This window comes from Hyla sarda, chromosome 5, assembly GCF_029499605.1.
Source record: "Hyla sarda isolate aHylSar1 chromosome 5, aHylSar1.hap1, whole genome shotgun sequence".
In the NCBI taxonomy this organism is placed as follows: domain Eukaryota; kingdom Metazoa; phylum Chordata; class Amphibia; order Anura; family Hylidae; genus Hyla; species Hyla sarda.
Window position 1 is genome coordinate 303,307,038 of NC_079193.1, and position 21,756 is coordinate 303,328,793.

At 43.6% G+C, this 21,756-nt stretch overlaps 1 protein-coding gene across 2 annotated transcripts in view; it reads right to left on the minus strand.

Moving 5' to 3' along the window:
- SULF1 (sulfatase 1) overlaps positions 1 to 21,756 on the minus strand; it is a 142,230-nt gene that overhangs the window by 67,238 nt on the left and 53,236 nt on the right. For both annotated transcript variants that reach the window (XM_056522117.1, XM_056522118.1), the window contains exons 3-6: positions 16,768 to 16,847; positions 7,037 to 7,267; positions 4,001 to 4,240; positions 350 to 501 (exon numbers count right to left, since the gene is read on the minus strand). In XM_056522117.1, the coding sequence (XP_056378092.1) occupies positions 350 to 501; positions 4,001 to 4,240; positions 7,037 to 7,196 (552 nt within the window). In that variant the 5' untranslated portion in view covers positions 7,197 to 7,267; positions 16,768 to 16,847. The remainder of the gene's footprint in view (positions 1 to 349; positions 502 to 4,000; positions 4,241 to 7,036; positions 7,268 to 16,767; positions 16,848 to 21,756) is intronic.

Consider the following 21,756-nt stretch of genomic DNA (forward strand, 5'->3'; position numbering starts at 1 on the left):
CTAATATCTAAAATTTCATGTCACTCTTAAGTTATTTCAATAGTTACTCATCCCCAAAAATTGGAAGGTTCGGATTACAGGCCATTGCTTTCCACTTGTAAATTCTTCACATGCTTTTACTACTTCTGGATTTTACCACTTAGTCATGAAAGCAAAAGTAATTATTCATACATCAGAGGTGTCCCACAGAAACCTCTTGGTATAAAGCCCCATATTCTATGTAGGGTCTAAATGCTCTATTCCAGGACTCAACGTATATAGTTCACCTTCTGTGAATTCCGTAGACATTTGTTCACACATACCCATATTTTTTAAGGACCGATATTCCAGTAGTTAGAAAACAAAATACCTTTTCATATTCAAATCCGTGTTTTTCTTTGTATCCATTCCGGCATATTGTATAGTTATAAAAACGGGAGTTCTTGACCAGTCCCAGCCATTCTCTCCAGCCCGGTGGTATGTAGCTTCCATTATACTCATTGAGGTATTTTCCAAAAAATGCTGCATAAAACAAGACAACAATAATAGTATAACAAAGCACGATGGGAGTATAAATTCCTTAACATCCTTTTAGCTGAACAGGTAACTTTATTAAACTCTGTGCATAATATAGAAATAAAAAGACTATTGAAATATTCCATAACGAAAATTCTAAATAGAGACTACTCAACCGCTGCATGCCACACACGTTGTCTATCTGCCACTTGGCATGGGGAAGTAGCAAACAAATCAATGTGTCATTTTGGCAAATATTTCTAGGCCTATATTATCATGTGCCAATGGCTGGATGACTGCTGGCACCATTTCATGCATTAAGCAGATTGATAGGTCACCTACTGGCATTTTGTTTTCATAAACATCATTTTTAAAGGAATATAATGCGGTATACATTTATCTATGAGCAGTACTAATCTAAGAAATCAACACAAAGATTGAGTCATATGTATGTTCTACCTGTGCTTAAGCAGACTGGGGGAGATTTATCAAAACCTGTGCAGAGGAAGAGTGGTGCAGTTGCCCATAGCAACCAATCAGATTGCTTCTTTCATTTTCCAAAGAGGCCTGTGGAAAATGAAAGAAGCAATCTGATTGGTTGCTATGGGCAACTGTACCACTCTTCCTCTGCACAGGTTTTGATAAATCTCCCCCACTGACCCCATAAGGCTACGTTTACGTTTAGCAGAAATGCTAAAGAATGGATTACGGTAGCAGCAAGTGGATAAGATATTCACAAATCCCATCCACACATTGAAGACATTTTTCACATGGAAAGGGATGTGCGGAGGGTCAAATCTTAAATCCACAGCATGTCAATTTCTGTCAAAAAAGTAGCATGGATTTGTGGTGGATTTTCCCTATTGAAGTTAATGTAGAAACAGAAATCCACAATCTTATTTAAAGGGGTACTCCGCTGCCAGACATTTTAGGGGATTATATGTCCACTCGTGGGCCCAACCCTCCCCCCCATGATCTCCCACAGTACCTGGCATTCTAGACAAAGCCGGGTTCCTGTGACCGTGATGTCACAGCTACGCCCCTCATGATGTCACACCACACCCCCTCTATTCATGTCTATGGGAGGGGGCGTGTCTCCGACACGCCCCCTCCCATAGACATGAATGGAGGGGGCGTGGTGTGACATCACACGAGGCGTGGCCGTGATGTCATGATAACTGCCGCAGGATTCAAGCTTTCTGAACAAGATGTTCAGAACGCTGGAGCACTGGAGTACCCCTTTAAGTGATACGAAGTTTGCAGCTGCAGGAACAGAAAATCAAAGAATATTACACCTTACCAATCCCATGCTGAAGTATCCCTGATCCCCTGCCGATTTCTGTTAACTTCCCCCAAGCAATGATCAGTCACATCCCAGGCTGCAGTGATTGACAGATCATTGCTGGTGGCCACAGACCAGCGGAGAACCAGAGGGGTCTCATCATGGAAGTGCCAGGAGATCAGCAAGATGCGTATACTTTTAGATTTCCAAAGATATGGTGCTGACATTTTGTGTGAACATATCCTTAGGGAACGTGTCTGCACAGTAACTTGCCATTGTTTTTGACGCATTAAACGCCCAACGTCAGTTTTACGTCTAAAAACCGTCCCCGACGGAGCCGATATTCCTAAAATATTCAGGTGCAATGTCATCAGTGTGTATGGTTGGTAAAACCGCCTTAACCATTGCATAGCCTTAAAAACTGCTCAATCTGCTCCCATACTGTTTAGCATGTTTTTATTAATAAAAATATTATAATTACATTCTTGACGATTAAGGTTCCAAATAACTAATCTATGATTTTCTGGTAAATATTTCAAGGGAAATCCATGAAATGATGAATATCCCACAGGAGATCATAGTACATGCAGGATTCCTTCTTATAAATCTCTTTCCAATTAACATGGAATTTCCTGTTTTATTCAGTGCTGAAAATACTTACAAGCCTATTAAATACCCATTGCATTATTGTACCAAGGGAACCATTGATGCATCCGTGACAGAATGCAGATTTGTTCTGATGAATGCTATCTCTTTAAGAATGAGAGCTCTGTCATGGGTTCAAAGTTCAGGACAAGACTGAAACAATGAGAATAAGAAAGTATTTTGCTGGCAAGCTGTGCGGAATCCTCAAGATGACTAAATTAATACTAACAACTCAAGACGACCATTAATGGGACTTTTCTTACTTTTATTTTAATGGTGCAGGATAATTTATGGAGAGTTCCAAATTTTTTAAAAAATACAATTTTTACAAATAAAAAGTTTATCAAATTAATTGTAGCTTTAGAAAAATGTGTATAAAAACCCTCATTGAGTGCGGACCCCACCTCATGAACCCCTTCCTCCCCTATTTTAAAGCATGGTCTACCCAATGCACAACCCCAAACTCACCTCTTATGGGAAAGGAAAGACTTATTTAAAGGAGTACTCCGATGGAAAACATTTTTTTTTTTTTTTTTTTGATCAACTGGTGCCAGAAAGTTAAACAGATTTGTAAATTAGAATTCGGGTAGAAGAAACAGACATGGTCGCACATCTACAATCTTGTATAATGATCTGATTCCTTCTCAGCATAATATCAAAAACTAACAGGTTGTTAGTATACATTTTTGATCTAAAAGTACAAGCCCACTCGCCACGTCAAGGCCACCTATTTAGAGTGGGTCCCTAATGTCCCTAGCATAAAATGGCGTAGCACTGGGCAGCGACCACCACTGTCACGACACCAGCTCCCACGGGGGGAACGAACCACTGGCAGAGCGGCCCCAATGCCACTCAAACCAGTCTATGGGCCGCACCCCCCCCCCCCCACAGACACGGTGCTGGATTTGTAAATTACTTCTATTAAAAAATCTTAATCCTTTCTGTACTTATTAGCTGCTGAATACTACAGCAGAAATCCTTTTCTTTTTGAAACACAGAGCACTCTGCTGACATCACAAGACAGTGCTCTCTGCTGACATCTCTGTTCATTTTAGGAACTGTCCAGAGCAGCATATGTTTGCTATGGGGATTTTCTCCTACTCTGGACAGTTCCTAAAATGGACAGAGATGTCAGCAGAGAGCACTGTGCTCATGATGTCAGCAGGGAACTATGTGCTTCAAACGGAAAAAAATGTCCACTGTAGTATTCAGCAGCCAATAAGTACTGGAAGGATTAATATTTTTTAATAGAAGTACCGGTAATTTACAAATCTGTTTAACTTTCTGGCACCAGTTGATTTAAAAAAAAAAAAAAAAAAAAGTTTTTCACCGGAGTACCCTTTTAACCTAGGACACTATAGAGGTGCCTGAGATACAAATCTCTGAGACACCCACAGAGGGGACAACTTAGGATTTTGGGTAAAATTCCATCATACAATTCAATTACTTTATATACCCCATATAATTCACATGCTTTACACTCCTAGTTGTCATCAGTCTGCACCCTACATCGGAGTTTCCATTGATCTGTCCTAAAAACCATTATGGGAGGTTAGCAGGAGTACTAATGCACCTTACCTGTCCTATATCCTGTATTATTGAGATAAACTGCAAAGGAGCGAGGTTCATGTATGGCTTGCCAAGAAGGGGAGGAGCAGTTTTCGTTGTTCGTATAAATGTTGTGGTTGTGGACGTATTTCCCAGTTAGCATAGAAGAGCGGGATGGACAACACATAGGAGTGGTCACAAAGGCATTGATAAAATGTGCACCTCCTTCTTCCATGATTTTCCTGGTCTTGTTCATCACCTGCAACGATCCTGAAATAAATAATACTCTTTGCTAATGTATAAGACATGTACATGTGTCCGCCATCTTAAGATCTGCATCTCATATATTACAGTCATCCGGTTTACTAGCTACAATGCATTCAGGCTGGGTTCACACTGCATAAAAATTTGAAGCATATATTATATTATGTACCCATTTGCCTGGAAAATGTGGCCATAATCTGTAAAATGCAGCCGCAAAATAAAACGTGTCCGCATTTTCGCAGGATATCTGCAACTTAAAATACAATACAACTGAAAAATGTTACACAGTGTGAACCCAGCCTCAGGGCTCCATTCATTTGTAAATAAATATTTCTGCATTGGAGTCTATGGAGACGGTGCATTTCCAAGCAGTCTGAATGGATCAGAATCAAGAAAATGTGCGCAATGTCCTCCCATATTTTCCAGCTAACATTCTGTACATTTTTGGCCATGTGAACATGGCTTTAAAGGAGTAGTCCAGTGGTGAACCCAGTGGTGAACAACTTATCCCCTATCCTAAGGATAGGGGATAAGTTTGAGATCGCGGGGGGTCCGACCGCTGGGGCCCCCTGCGATCTCCTGTACAGAGCCCCGACAGCCCGTGGGAAGGGGGCGTGTCGACGTCCGCAAGAAGTGGCGGCCGACACGCCCCCTCAATACAACTCTATGGCAGAGCCAAAGCACTGCCTTCGGCAATCTCCGGCTCTGCCATAGAGATGTATTGAGGGGGCGTGTTGGCCGCCGCTTCGTGCGGAGGTCGACACCCGCTATCTGGCCGGAGAGCCGGGGCCCCGTACAGAGAGATCGCAGGGGGCCCCAGTGGTCGGACCCCCCGCGATCTCAAATTTATCCCCTATCCTTAGGATAGGGGATAAGTTTTTCACCACTGGACTACCCCTTTAAAGTGCAACGTGCTCTAGGTGTGGGGTCTTTTATAAGCTCTAAAAACTGTGTCTGCATGTGACTTGTGCAGCAGCAAAAGCGTGAACATACCCTAAAGGAGATTTAATAAAACCTGTGCAGAGGAAAAGTTTACCAGTTGCCTATAGCAACCAATCAGACTGCTTCTTTTATCTTTCAGAGACCTTTTTAAAAAAAAAAAAAAAAAAAAGAAGCAATCTGATTGGTTGTTATAGGCAACTGGTAAACTTTTCCTCTACACAAGTTTTGAGAAATCTCCCCCAATGCTCAAAAATCCAGTCCAGTTTTTGATGCCAGAAGTGGCTCTAGCACGAAGCATCCTTCCTTTATATTTCACTTTCCTTTTGAAAGTGCTTCTGGCCTTGGCTCAAAAAACGGCCACAAAAACTGCATCAATTTTGCAAAAAAGAAAAAACAAAACAAAAAACAGTGTTTGTGACACCAAGCTATGTGAGGTGTCAAACACAGCCTTTGTGGAAGTTTTTTATTGAGTTTTTTTTGGCTAAAAGAACTAAAGAAAAACTGCCACAAAAACTGCAACCAAAAATCTGCTGCACAGTGCACACTACAGTATTTCAGGCGTTCGGCTGCGAAAATTCCCTCGCCAAAAAGGATGAACTTGTTCATTTTTCAGGCAGAATCCGTTTTGCAGACTTTGGAGTCTATGGGGACAGCAATGTCCAGCCGGAGAAATTCCAAAGTGTGAATCTAGCCTTATAGATCCATAGAAAATAGGCCTGCTACACATGCTATTATTTTTTTTTTAAACCTTTTTAAACGCTTGTATGAAATGCCACATAATTAATGTGAAGTTCAGGGCACTTTTTTTTTAGAAATTACAAAAACAAACAAACAAACACACAAGAAAATAAAAAAATTAAAAAAACAGGCACAAAGCAAAATGCTGTGTATACAGTGTTTTATGTCAATATAAAGTAGAAACTGGACGCAAACAAATTTAACATGGTAAAAACACCTATTAAGGGTTTGGTCACACCTAACGGATCTGCAGCGATCTGCTTGTGACCTGACCCATTTTTTGCCTCCAGCTGTTGACACCCCCCCTTCCCCCCACCTCGCCCCGCCCCAGGCCATGGGTGGGGTGAGGTGGGGGAAGGGGGGGGTGGCATCAGCTGGAGGCACAAAATGGGTCAGGTCACCGGCGGATTCGCAGCATAAAATACGCTGTGGTTCAGTTTCGTGTGACCCTACCCTAAAACACAGTTAAAGGGGTATTCTGGGCAAAAACATTTTATCCCCTATACAAAAGGATAGATCAGGTGTCTGATCGTGGGGGGGGGCCGCCACTGGGACCCCCCGCGATGTCCCTGCAGCACCCGCATTCTATGCGGGAGCTGCGTCTCCAGTTTCGGGACTGGGGACGTGACGCCACGCCCCCTCCATTCATGTCTATGGGAGGGGGCGTGATGGCTGTCATGCTCCCTCCCATAGACATGAATGGAGGGGGCGTGGCGTGACATCACGTCCCCAGTCCCGGAAACCCGGAGGTTTCCGAAACTGGAGACGCAGCTCCCGCATAGAATGTGGGTGCTGCAGGGAGATTGCAGGGGGGTCCCAGCAGTGGGCCCCTCCGCGATCAGACATCTTATCCCCTATCCTTTGGATAGGGGATAAAATGTTTTTGCCCGGAATACCCCTTTAAGAATGCTCCAAAAGGTTATGCATGAATCCAGCTCTTCACACATGCAGTTTTTGTTACAGTTTCTGATGCACCAGGAGTGTATTTCATAGGAAAGGGAAGTATACAGGAAAGACATCGCCTTCCTGTTGGATCCACTTCTGGTTTTCACCAAAAAAAAAACTGCATCAAAGCTTCATGTGTGTTCCCAGCCCTATTCAGACTATATGAAGACTGCTCACCTAATTCCACATCCTGGTCATCCGTGAGGACAAGGATAATATTCGGTCTAATATTTCTCCTATCTGGTGCAATCCGTCCTCTAAGCCTTGGTGCCTTCACCGACGTACAATAGCTTGCTGGCAGTAGCATGATGACAAGTGCAAAACAGTAATACTTCATCGTAGACCTGCAGGTTGATTCAATGTGAGCGGATGATGTTGTCGCTTCTCCTATTTGTAGGCAATCTGCAGCTGCAACAGAATTATTAAAAGGTAATTTTTACGCTACTTAAATCGGCATAAATTTCCATGCATTAGAACATGACACAGATGATCTCCACAGGTCCAGCTAGGAATCAATCATCTCCAGTGATTAGCTGGGGGAATAGGAGCAGCCTCAGGAGGAGAAGCATGGCCATTTATAAGCAGGGTAGGTACTGACTCTACACAAATAGTATCAGTAAATAGAATGACTAATCCTGTGCAAGCCTTTAAAAGTGTAAACTTATGACCAGGGTCCACCAACGAATATGGAACACTATCAGGCTTTGCTATTCCTTCAGCAGCAAAAACTTTATCTTAGGGTGAATTCACACGCATTTACTAGCAGTGGGTTTCCAGCTGGGAGTTACGCTATCATTGATTTAAATGGGTCCACAGACAGTCCGCAATAGTGTCAGATATAGTGTCAGATCTGCGGACTGTCCACGGACCCATTCAAATGAACGGTAGCGTAACTTGCAGCGGGTTTCCTGTAGCGGGAAACCCGTTGCTAGTTACTAGAGTGTGAACGCACCCTGAATATGATTTTAGAGCAGATCACACACACACACACACACATACAAAAAAAACATGGGTTTAGGTTGTGTACGTATGTCAAAATCAAGTGGTTTTTCTGCGGTGGTCATGAAGTTATAATAAAAAGTCCCAAAGCCCTCAATTTGTCTCAAATCTACACGAGCCCAGACCTGGCTTACAAAACTGGCTGTGGAAAGTATAATTAAAAAGGCGCGGAAATTAAAATTCTGGGGTCTATGGAAAGAATAGTCATGTTTATTCTTCTGCGGACTTCACACGGAAATGCATTGCAGTCTACGAGACATGTCTACTGTATATTCGAGCAGTCCAAGCGCCGGTGTTTTCTGCCGCTGCTTCATGGTCAGGGTAATGTCCGCACAGAGATTTTCCATGCGGACATCCCCCTGTGTGAAAATAGCCTGACCGTATCCTGCCACCGGCCGCAACGATAGTGATCCTTTCAGTAAATCCCTTCCACCCTGCACCCACTGCAGCATAACCGCGCCACCCTGGAGACCATGTGACTTACAGCATATTGTCTCTGCCAGCATGGAATTCTGGGAAGGGCCAAGAGAATTGCTCACGGCAACCAATCTTGAATCCCGGGGGCACTTTTAGACAAAAAAAAAAAAGTTATCTGACTAGTTGCAGCTGGCATTTTTCAATTTGCACTAGTTTGTATATTATAGACCCCTGTCTGTGGTACAGATCAGAATCTCGTAAGACTTACAAACTTCACAGGGAACTGTACTGGGTAAGAATGCCCATATAGAAACAGTCCAAGAGGTAAATGCACCCAGTGTGAATGTGCCCTAGGAAGTGAAGCTATAATAAAACTGGAAAAAACTAAAACGAAGTGTGTGTCCCTGTACATATGCAACTCTGTGGTGCTCTATATGGTACCAACATTAATAATGTGCCAGAATTTTGACTCCAAATGAGCCAACAGGGTGGAGCACAGCTGATTGAGACAGGGCGCATGGTCTTCCTGGAAAGGGGTGTGATGTGAGTTGGCATTTTTGATGCATTACCTTTGCCTGAATTTAGTCAACTAATAGTTGGTATAATTAAAAATACACTTAGATACACTAGCTTTATAAATCAGCTTGATAGACTGTGATAAATCTGTCTATGTAAGTTTAAATCCTAACTTCACCCACGCGCATGGGCCTTCAGGAAAATCTGTATCCTGATCGCTGGCTACCAAGTTTAGGGAGGTGTAAACAGATATCCTGCCTCCGTGTGTGACCACAGTTATTCTGTCTAATTCTGTAAGGGGTACTACACTGTCCCAGCATCCAAAACATTTTGTTCCGAATGCTGGGTGCGGGCTACCGAGGTCGTGACATCACGGTCACGCCCCCTAGTGATGTCACATCAATCCCCTCAATGCAAGTCTATGGGGGGGCATGGCAGCCACCACGCCCCCTCCCATAGACTTGCATTGAGGGGGAGTGGCGTGACATCACTAGGGGGCCAGTGCATGATGTCACGACCCTTGCAGCCAGCACCCAACATTCGGAACAAAATGTTCTGGACACTGGAGCAGTGGAGTACCCCTTTAAAGCAACCCAATGCTTCTAGTGCACACAAAGTATCTAAGGATCTAAAGTAGTAAAGGACTCATAGGACTCTTTGTGGTGGCTCCATATACGCACATCTTTACTGTTTGCATGAAGCTGGATTAAATTGAAATAACACTGGGACCAAACAAGAATCTGCAGCATGGTTTCTGCATGTCTTAAAAAGCTGTAAAGCTCCAAATGAGTGACAGTATAGATGATCAGATCTAGCATTATAGGAAGAGCAAAGTTCCCGAGCTGCTTCTCATCAATCAACATTGGCAGAAACTCTGCTCTATTCATAATCCACTGAGCCTTAGATGATCCTTGGTTTCTCCCTGCTGTCTATCCAGACCCATTATTTTCTCAGCAAACTTCTTTAGTGCTTCTCATTGAAGATGATACATAATCGGCTGTGACAACAAACTTTAAGCACTCGGGGCCATCTCAGTAGAATAATTACCGTCCTTCCTACAGAGACAGGCTTCCAATTGGCAATCCTTGAAGAACGGTTACAGTCGAATGTTAAATAAATCTAATAGTATTGTTCCTGACATGGCTACAATGATTTCTATGGTTGAATAGAGCAGGTGAACACTCGACCTCTGCCTTTAAGAGAAAACAAGATACTGGCCTTAATATATTACTCGATCTGCAGTTTGGCACCTGAGACATTGTGTGGAGCGATGTTTAGACATGCAACATTAGGTTGAATCAGACGAGCAAGTAGAACTAATTAAGTGAGAAATCTCCCTGGTTAGGGAGCGGAGGGGGCGACCGGCAGGACGGGGGATTTCTGTCAGCTGCAAAAAAAAAATACTGCCCTGCGTACACCACCAAACCAAAATGCAGTTTTAATGAAGTGCTGTTTGTCTGGTTACATCAGTCACTGCAAATAATCGAAAATTCAGGCAGAGCATGTGATTTAAAGCATAAACTACATGGTCAAGGGGATTTTCACAAAAAATCTTCCTAGTAATTGGCAATCCGAATAGCCTAAGGCTAAGTTTCCACTTGGTTTTTTTTCTGGCATTTTTGGAATACTGCCACTGCAGTTTTTGAGCCAAAGTCAGAAGTGGATCCTTAAGGGAGGAGAAGTATAAGTCCTTCCTTTATATGTCCTATTCCTTTTGAATACACTTCTGACTTTGGCATAAAAACTGACTTTGGCATAAAAACTGCAGTGGCAGATTTCCAAAAACTGCCTGAGAAATAAACAAGAAACTTAGCCTTAGGGTGGAGTCACATATGGTATAATTTTATGCCACTGGCAAATGACAAATTCTTCTTTTGCCATAGGCTTGTTAAGGATTTTACCCTTTACAATCCCCATCCAAATCCACATGGCAGGCTGGATTTACTCTTTGGGGAGAATTTATTATCTTCAGTGCATCTTGCGAAAACATTAAAAAGTCACAATTTTTGCACAAACACACGCTTTACGCAAAAATTTTGCAATGACTGTGACCAGCACCACCCCCCCCCCAGGGATGGTGCACTGTATTACAGAATGTTAATGAACTGCTGCCTGCTTGGACTGATTTCACATATCTGTATTTGGCTCAGAATTTTGCATCAGTTTCTGGAGTGAGTCCAAACCATGGAACCATGGAAAAGTTACAAATCTTTCTATTGCTTTTTTTTCTCTGTAGGTTCCACTTCACTTTGGCTTATAAAATGCTGCTGTCTAAAACCAGCCTTACTCCCACTAAGGGCTCGTAACGTCAGTCCCTGTTAATGAATGCCCATTCTCCAATGCCTTTCTGCAAAAGGCTGTAAATAGATCCCATTGGTGTCAATGGGATTTATTTTTTTTACAGTCCTTTGTCACCCATTACTGTTACTTCTGAGCATGATCAGAAAAGGTGTGAGCAACCAATAAAGGATAAAAACAGATTAAAAACTGATGCAACAGGATGCCACTTAATGGCATCCCTTTGCATCAGTTTGCAATAATGGGAAAATAGTGGGACAGGAAAGAACGGCCATGAACTTAGCCTAACAATGTTGCGATGGTTGGGTTGCAAGGGTACAAGCAACATTTTTCTCATAGAGGTAACATTGCAGGTGCCATGCAAGTCATGGTAATGCCTTCATTTTACAGTCTGCTTAAGGTTCTAACCTTTAATAGGTTGCATGATGGAGACATGTAGCGTTACATGGCTGTCATTCATTTAAATACCCAACCATGAAATGCAGGTATGGGCTAGGTATGCAGGTATGGGCTAGCTGCGCTGCTGGTGGGGCTCTCCAATCTAGCTCATGTATAGAAGTGCAATATATGCCATAATAGAGCATATGCCTTGTCCTCTAAGCACCTGTCAGATTGGTGCACATTTAAAGCCTAGGATTTGAAAAGGTTAAAGAAACCAGTCTATGAAATATTCCTAGAACTGTTTCTGCATAAACCACATATGAAGTATTTAATGTAAGATCAGCACAAGCCGTTTTCACATGTGGTTTTCAACACTGCAGTTTTTCACCGCTGAGGTCAATGGGGGAAAAAACCTCAGCTACACTATACCTAGAGCAGTCTGAGTCCAAAAAAGTACTGAATGTTCTACAACCAACACAAAACTACAGGAAAAATGCAATGAGTGAATGGGAGTTCATAAATCCCTATTCAATGACACTGTACATCTGGCTGCAGTGTCACCAAGGGTCAAGTCACAGTCCATAAGAATAAGTGCCGTTGCATGAGAAAATCACAAGACGTTGCGTAAAACAAAAACAGCACATAATATACTGTTATTGACAATATGACTTGTGAGGGGACTGACAGCAGAAAACTCTGTATACGCCGCAGCAGTGATCGGCATCCTGTGGCTCTCAAGCTGTTTGAAAAACTACAACTCCCAGTATCCTCTGACAGTCACAATCTGGAAGATGTAGTATTCCCATTGACTGCCGAGAAACCGGTTGGAGACAACTACCCTGTAGCACAGGCTGATTTGCGCACCTGCCAAAACTAGTATTAAAGGGGTTATCCACCATAAGGTGATTTTAGTACGTACCTGGCAGACAGTAATGGACATGCTTAGGAAGGATCTGTGCTTGTCCTGGGGCTAAATGACTATGTTGTGAGATTACCATAACACTGTGGCTAGCATTTTGTGAACTTGTGTTTCCTGTTATGTTTTTTTTACTACAAATCCCACAATGCCATTTTCCTCCCTCTCACACATCAGCCACCCCACCCATTGAAACATAAATGAGCTGCATCCATTCAAAAGACCTGTGGTTTTCAATCAGGGTGCCTACAGCTGTTGCATTAGTTGCAGATTGATCTTTCTCCCACCAAGCGATCCCTCCACCAATTGAAGCACAAAGGCTCCCTGTCATCAGCTGACTAGTGAGTCAAGTCTCAGCCGCATTGCAAGCTGGGAAAAATCTGAGACAACAGTCATTTTGTATGCTGTTAAAAATAAATAGTGGGGTGAAAATCACAGAAGAATTGTGAGAAAACCATCACACACAGGTACAGACACTATATTATGAACTACACTAACTTTACAGCGCCTGTAACATAGTCAAATAAAAAAAAATCCTGGAATACCCCTTTAAGCTCCAGCTAACCTCAGCAACAAGGGAACATGCAGTCAATGGTGAGAAGAGCTGGGTGGTAGGCTGGATCTGACTACTGAAATGGAGCTACAAGCAGTGGTCTTCTTGGTTGCAACAGTGTAATATATTATTACAATATTACTTTTTTCCATTTTTGTCATTGTCTATTTAGACTATATGACACTAAGGCTAAGTTTCCACTTGGTTTTTTCTCTGGCAGTTTTTGGAAAACTGGCACTGAAGTTTTTGAGCCAAAGCTAGAAATGTATTCAAAAGGAATGGGAAACATAATTGAAGGACTAACACAATCTCCGCTTGCTGAATTTGACGGCCGCCGAAGATACTTCGGCGCTAGGGCCGCGGGGCACTGAGCCGTCACCATTGATGGCTATGCAGTGCTCGCGGAATCTGCGCAAAGAATGAACATGTTCTTTCTTTGCGCGGAACAATTCCCGCAGTGTGAACGGGTCTCTAATGTTAAGTTCACACCGCGGAGTTCCACAGAAATTCTGTAGTGTGAACGCACTCTTATGGTTCCACTTCCGACTTTGGCTCAAAAACTGCAGTGGCAGTTTTCCAAAAAAACTGCCAGACAAAAAACCAAGTGGAAACTTAGATTTAATGAAGAAGAATTATCCATTAGAAACCATGCATTGTAGATAAGGTTTCAATCTCAAAATTGCGTATCAAAACCCTCTGAACTAACAGAGAAAACCAAGAGGAGACTGACCTAATACCAGGAGGTTTCACTCACACAAAAAGCCAAGTTTCACTCATTGTAAAGCAGATAATCCTTTCAAACTGCTTGGCCACAAAACCCAAATATGAATACACCTCCCACAGCTTCATGTCATTCTGAAGGGAGCTGCTATATGAAGTCACTGTACAGTCTGTATACAGAGCAGTGCTGCCCATTCACATTCTTAAAAGGGATCAGTCTGTACTACCTTCAGAATGGTGTAGAGTAACACTTACAACTAATGGCTATTAGAATTTATTCAGAAAAAGAACTCCCTAATGCTCTCTCGACAATAATATACAAATGTATCCTAAAAGTATAAAATTTAACTGAGGAGAATGTCCATATAAACTATGCCAACTGTAATGGATATCAAACTTACATCAGATATTGTACAGTGTTAGCATGGGAGGAGACTAATATCACTTATTGTTAACCAACTACAAAATTGGTGGAGTGCCATTGACTGGTCTACAATAGAACTACATCTATACAGTGATATTCCTTTCCCACATTTCTTACATTCCATGCTAAAGATAGTTACTCTTCACTTCTAGAAGACAATAAAACCATCTTGCCAACCAACAAAATGTTCTTACCTATTGAATCTTTTTATTTCCTAGGCCAGGGCTACGCTGCAACTTTAAAGGGGTACTCCACTGTCCAGTGTTTTGACTGCATTCGGAACATTTAGCTCCGAAAGCTGTGCGTGCCCTGCGGGGGTCGGCCATGCCCCCTCATGTCATCAGGCCACGCCCCTCAATACAAGTCTATGGGAGGGGGCGTGATGGAATTTTCGGTTCCGGAGTTCCATTGCTGGCAATGAGATTCCGCTGCACAGTGCACACCACTGAATTTTAGCAATGGATATTCCGCTGTCTGGAAAATGAACTTGTCCATTCTTTAGGTGGAATCCACTCTACAGACATTGCCGTCTATGGGGACGGCAATGTCAGCACTGGCCACACTCGAAATTTCAAAGTGTGAACCTGGCCTTAGGCTATACTCCTCTATGCAAAAACCATGGCACACAAGTAATTTGCAGATTCCAAGGAGAATTTCCATGTGGAAATTCTGCCTGGAATAAAAGCTGCACTGATGTCAATGGAAGGTCCTGACCAGGAGTATTTTCTGCTTCAAGAATTGACAGGCTGTCTGGTAATGCTTGGCGTTGTAGTTTAGCAACAGCTGGAGGCTCCCTGTTTGGGAAACATTGCCATTAAGGGTCTGTTCACATTATACATTTTTAACATACCTTTTTTCAACACAAATGTAAATAAAGCCTCACTTACACCTCCATTCCTGTCTGTTGCTCCACCTCTAGGGACATCATCACTAGAGGCACGGCTACACATCAAACCAGGCCAGATCAGAAATGGAGGTGGGTAATTAATCTTCTGCTCACTGTATGGAACACTGAGCTACCGTATTTTTTTTTCTACTATTGGATCAATTTTTTTAATTGGAGCTTCATAATATAAAATGATTTAGAATTAAATTGAGAAATCTTACATTCAAGCATTAGTTTATGCTACATTCTATTGTAATTATAAATATATTTATTTATTTATTTTTTACTATTTTTAGGTTTTTGGACCATTGTAGCTAAATATTTTAGCTACAATGGTCCAAGTTACATTTAAGCCCTTTTATTTAATTTTTTTTTTACTATCGCTTCTTTTTTGTTACTTTCATATTTTGTTTGTGTTTTTTGAACCGTTTTGAAATAAAGCAAAATATTTTAAGCGGATAGCGAGTAAACTAAAACATTTACCGTAAGCACTTGTGTCTTTTATTTCATACTATCTTTACTTTTGTAACTCTTTGTGTTTTGGAAGCTTGATCTTGGGCCACTTCATCCCATTTAACAGAATAATGGGTCATAATTAAACAATGTTTCCAAAATCGATTGCACATGAATCATTCTTTCACAGACATACGCCAGAAAACAGTATATATTGCTGATGAACTGCCAGCTCTGCTCCGGGCCTTTCCTAGCTCCCAGCTGCTCCCCTTGTAAAAGGCATACAGGGATGTGTCAGTCACATAACATGCGAAGCAAAGCTACTAAGATGCTCTATAAAAATTATAAAGTGGCTGAATGTAAAGACCTTAACAAAGGAGTCATTAAGTCCCGTGCACATATCTCCCACACTACAGACATTTTTAAAGTAAACAGAGTGTATATTATTCCCACAGGAAAAGTTAAGGGTTTAACTCACCTCAGTAAAACCTCATGTGAAATGTCCCACACCATTTTTTGTTACACAGTTCAGAAAACGTTTCAGACAATGTTGACCCAGAAAGTGCAGTCATCCTGACTACACTGAGCAAACATTGGCAGGAAAGTGTTTTAATAACCCCCTATGGTATGAAAGGGCTGACAACTACGCTGCAATGGTAATAAAATTCACACCCTTGCACCATATCTTTTTTAATTCCTATCAAATGACTACAGTTTATTTTTCGATGTTCCCTTCCCGTGCAAGTTTTGTTATTAATTCAATAACGTAATTGAAAGAGTTTGTATTATAAAGCTATCTTTGTTTTTTCATTACTGTAGATTTTTTTTATTGCTAAATAAGAGTTACTGTCTGTACATTTCATACTTGGCCTTTATGGTGACTTTTGGTTGTAGTTAAATCATGGGTTAATGGGAACATCGAAGTTTCCTAATAGGAGGCAACTTGTGGGTAACTGGTGGCGAGAATGGCTAGAATTCTGAACACAACTACTACAGTTGGCCAAAAAACACATGTAGAGGTATAGAACCTAACAACATAGAACCTCTCAGTACATGTGTTACTAAATAAAATGTAACGTTTAATATGTGCAACAAATAAAATTAAAGGTGAGAAACACAAGTTTCATAAATTTCTATTGACCTTCAGTTAACATCTGCCCATGGCTTCCCCCCACCCCAAAAAAAAAAAAAAAACACTGTATGCCATTTGTGGGGAATTTTTGAGAACCCCCCCCCCCCCCAAAAAAAAAAAAAATAAAATAAAAAACAAACAAGTGGAACTTCACTATAGGCCAGTTTTAGATAAATGAAATACGTTTGGGGGAATTTATAGTTTCTTTCTTACCTTGCCTCCTCTGTTTTTTTTCTCGGTATAAACTGGTCTTGGTAGACACTTTTGGATGCAGTGGTCACTAATTTTATCATCTGCAAATCAAAAAGCCGTAATTTTAGACCACAAAGCGTAAAAATATACAGCAAGTGTAGACCACCCTCAGTGGTGATCTAGAAATCTGCTTTACAACATGAAAAATGGTGTTGTGAAGACATTTTGATGACGCATTATTTATCACACATTGGGAGGCTATATGATAAATTATGCACACATCAGCCCACAACAAAAGTGACTTGATAAATGACATACAAAACAACTTTAGTGATAAATCTCCTCGTTGTATTTCTGCATCCACATTATGGCTACAAGTCTTGGCCTAATATCAGATCTGAGACCTGAACAGAAAGCATCATATATCCCTATGAGTCTGTCCATCAAGGTCATTAAAGCCACAGTTAGGTCAGGACTTGTGCCCATAACACAAATGCTAAAATGCAGCTAGAAGTGGAAGTAAAAAACATTCATAAGTGGCATAGAGCAAACAGCTTTTACAAATCTGCCCCCCTTATATAGTACATTTTCTTATTTCTGGAGTAACAAGAAACATTTTACACATTTTGGAACAAGAGTTTGCTCAATTTTATAATGACTGATACTGATATATTACTGATATATTTTAGCTGTTGCCTTGGCTTTCCATGCCTTTTTACACCTTTCTTTCTTCATGTGTTCAATACTTTTTCCCTGTGTCATTTCACATTATTACACATAACTTAATTTCTGAGTTTATTTGTTTTGGTTTCTTTGTATGCATGGATTACTTGTGTAACAACTGGTGAACATGTCAATAGCTGTTACGCCGAGCGCTCCGGGTCCCCGCTCCTCCCCGGAGCGCTCGCTTCACTCTCCCCGCGGCAGCGCTCCGGTCACGTCCTCTGACCCGGGGCGCTGCGATTCCGCTGCCAGCCGGGATGCGATTCGCGATGCGGGTAGCGCCCGCTCGCGATGCGCACCCCGGCTCCCCTACCTGACTCGCTCTCCGTCTGTTCTGTCCCGGCGCGCGCGGCCCCGCTCCCTAGGGCGCGCGCGCGCCGGGTCTCTGCGATTTAAAGGGCCACTGCGCCGCTGATTGGCGCAGTGGTTCCAATCAGTGTGTTCACCTGTGCACTTCCCTATATCACCTCACTTCCCCTGCACTCCCTTGCCGGATCTTGTTGCCTTAGTGCCAGTGAAAGCGTTCCTTGTGTGTTCCTTGCCTGTGTTTCCAGACCTTCTGCCGTTGCCCCTGACTACGATCCTTGCTGCCTGCCCCGACCTTCTGCTACGTCCGACCTTGCTTTTGCCTACTCCCTTGTACCGCGCCTATCTTCAGCAGCCAGAGAGGTGAGCCGTTGCTAGTGGATACGACCTGGTCACTACCGCCGCAGCAAGACCATCCCGCTTTGCGGCGGGCTCTGGTGAAAACCAGTAGTGGCTTAGAACCGGTCCACTAGCACGGTCCACGCCAATCCCTCTCTGGCACAGAGGATCCACCACCTGCCAGCCGGCATCGTGACAGTAGATCCGGCCATGGATCCCGCTGAAGTTCCTCTGCCAGTTGTCGCTGACCTCACCACGGTGGTCGCCCAGCAGTCACAACAGATAGCGCAACAAGGCCAACAGCTGTCTCAACTGACCGTTATGCTACAACAGTTACTACCACAGCTTCAGCAGTCATCTCCTCCGCCAGCTCCTGCACCTCCTCCGCAGCGAGTGGCCGCTCCTGGGATACGCTTATCCTTGCCGGATAAATTTGATGGGGACTCTAAGTTTTGCCGTGGCTTTCTTTCCCAATGTTCCCTGCATCTGGAGATGATGTCGGACCTGTTTCCCACTGAAAGGTCTAAGGTGGCTTTCGTAGTCAGCCTTCTGTCCGGAAAAGCCCTGTCATGGGCCACACCGCTCTGGGACCGCAATGACCCCGTCACTGCCTCTGTACACTCCTTCTTCTCGGAAATCCGAAGTGTCTTTGAGGAACCTGCCCGAGCCTCTTCTGCTGAGACTGCCCTGTTGAACCTGGTCCAGGGTAATTCTTCCGTTGGCGAGTATGCCGTACAATTCCGTACTCTTGCTTCAGAATTGTCCTGGAATAATGAGGCCCTCTGCGCGACCTTCAAAAAAGGCCTATCCAGCAACATTAAAGATGTTCTGGCCGCACGAGAAATTCCTGCTAATCTACATGAACTTATTCACCTAGCCACTCGCATTGACATGCGTTTTTCCGAAAGGCGTCAGGAACTCCGCCAAGATATGGACTCTGTTCGCACGAGGCGTTTCTTCTCCTCGGCTCCTCTCTCGTCTGGTCCCCTGCAATCTGTTCCTGTGCCTTCCGCCGTGGAGGCTATGCAGGTCGACCGGTCTCGCCTGACACCTCAAGAGAGGACACGACGCCGTATGGAGAACCTCTGCCTGTACTGTGCTAGTACCGAACACTTCCTGAGAGATTGTCCTATCCGTCCTCCCCGCCTGGAAAGACGTACGCTGACTCCGCACAAAGATGAGACAGTCCTTGATGTCTACTCTGCTTCTCCACGTCTTACTGTGCCTGTGCGGATGTCTGCCTCTGCCTTCTCCTTCTCTACAGTGGCCTTCTTGGACTCTGGATCTGCAGGAAATTTTATTTTGGCCTCTCTCGTCAACAGGTTCAACATCCCGGTGACCAGTCTCGCCAGACCCCTCTACATCAATTGTGTAAATAATGAAAGATTGGACTGTACCATACGTTTCCGCACGGAGCCCCTTCTTATGAGCATCGGATCTCATCATGAGAGGATTGAACTTTTGGTCCTCCCCAATTGCACCTCGGAAATTCTCCTTGGACTTCCCTGGCTTCAACTTCATTCCCCTACCCTGGATTGGTCCACTGGGGAGATCAAGAGTTGGGGGTCCTCTTGTTCCAAGAACTGTCTAAAACCGGTTCCCAGTAACCCTTGCCGTAACTCTGTGGTTCCTCCAGTAACCGGTCTCCCTAAGGCCTATATGGACTTCGCGGATGTTTTCTGCAAAAAACAAGCTGAGACTCTACCTCCTCACAGGCCTTATGATTGCCCTATCGACCTCCTCCCGGGCACTACTCCACCCCGGGGCAGAATTTATCCTCTCTCTGCCCCAGAGACTCTTGCCATGTCCGAATACGTCCAGGAGAATCTAAAAAAGGGCTTTATCCGTAAATCCTCCTCTCCTGCCGGAGCCGGATTTTTCTTTGTGTCCAAAAAAGATGGCTCCCTACGTCCATGCATTGTCTACCGCGGTCTTAATAAAATCACGGTTAAGAACCGCTACCCCTTACCCCTCATCTCTGAACTCTTTGATCGCCTCCAAGGTGCCCACATCTTCACTAAATTGGACTTAAGAGGCGCCTATAACCTCATCCGCGTCAGAGAGGGGGACGAGTGGAAAACGGCATTTAACACCAGAGATGGACACTTTGAGTATCTGGTCATGCCCTTTGGACTGTGCAACGCCCCTGCCGTCTTCCAAGACTTTGTCAATGAAATTTTTCGTGATCTGTTATACTCCTGTGTTGTTGTATATCTGGACGATATCCTAATTTTTTCTGCCAATCTAGAAGAACACCGCCAGCATGTCCGTATGGTTCTTCAGAGACTTCGTGACAACCAACTCTATGCCAAAATTGAGAAATGTCTGTTTGAATGCCAATCTCTTCCTTTTCTAGGATATTTGGTCTCTGGCCAGGGACTACAGATGGATCCAGACAAACTCTCTGCCGTCTTAGATTGGCCACGCCCCTCCGGACTCCGTGCTATCCAACGCTTTTTGGGGTTCGCCAATTATTACAGGCAATTTATTCCACATTTTTCTACCATTGTGGCTCCTATCGTGGCTTTAACCAAAAAAAATGCTGATCCCAAGTCCTGGCCCCCTCAAGCAGAAGACGCCTTTAAACGACTCAAGTCTGCCTTTTCTTCGGCTCCCGTCCTCTCCAGACCTGACCCTTCCAAACCCTTCCTATTGGAGGTTGATGCCTCCTCAGTGGGAGCTGGAGCTGTTCTTCTACAAAAAAATTCTTCCGGGCATGCTGTCACTTGTGGTTTTTTCTCTAGGACCTTCTCTCCAGCGGAGAGGAACTACTCCATCGGGGATCGAGAGCTTCTAGCCATTAAATTAGCACTTGAGGAATGGAGGCATCTGCTGGAGGGATCAAGTTCTCCTGTTATTATCTACACCGACCACAAGAACCTCTCCTACCTCCAGTCTGCCCAACGGCTGAATCCTCGCCAGGCCCGGTGGTCTCTGTTCTTTGCCCGATTTAATTTTGAGATTCACTTTCGTCCTGCCGATAAGAACATTAGGGCCGATGCTCTCTCTCGTTCCTCGGATGCCTCAGAAGTTGAACTCTCTCCGCAACACATCATTCCTCCTGACTGCCTGATCTCCACTTCTCCTGCCTCCATCAGGCAGACTCCTCCAGGAAAGACCTTTGTTTCTCCTCGCCAACGCCTCGGAATTCTCAAATGGGGTCACTTCTCCCATCTCGCAGGTCATGCGGGTATCAAGAAATCTGTGCAACTCATCTCCCGCTTCTATTGGTGGCCGACTCTGGAGACGGATGTTGTGGACTTTGTGCGAGCCTGCACTATCTGTGCCCGGGATAAGACTCCTCGCCAGAAGCCCGCTGGTTTTCTTCATCCTCTGCCTGTCCCCGAACAGCCTTGGTCTCTGATTGGTATGGATTTTATTACTGATTTACCCCCTTCCCGTGGCAACACTGTTATTTGGGTGGTCGTTGATCGATTCTCCAAAATGGCACATTTCATCCCTCTTCCTGGTCTTCCTTCTGCGCCTCAGTTGGCTAAACAATTTTTTGTACACATTTTTCGTCTTCACGGGTTGCCTACGCAGATTGTCTCGGATAGAGGCGTCCAATTCGTGTCTAAATTCTGGAGGGCTCTCTGTAAACAACTCAAGATTAAATTAAATTTTTCTTCTGCATATCATCCC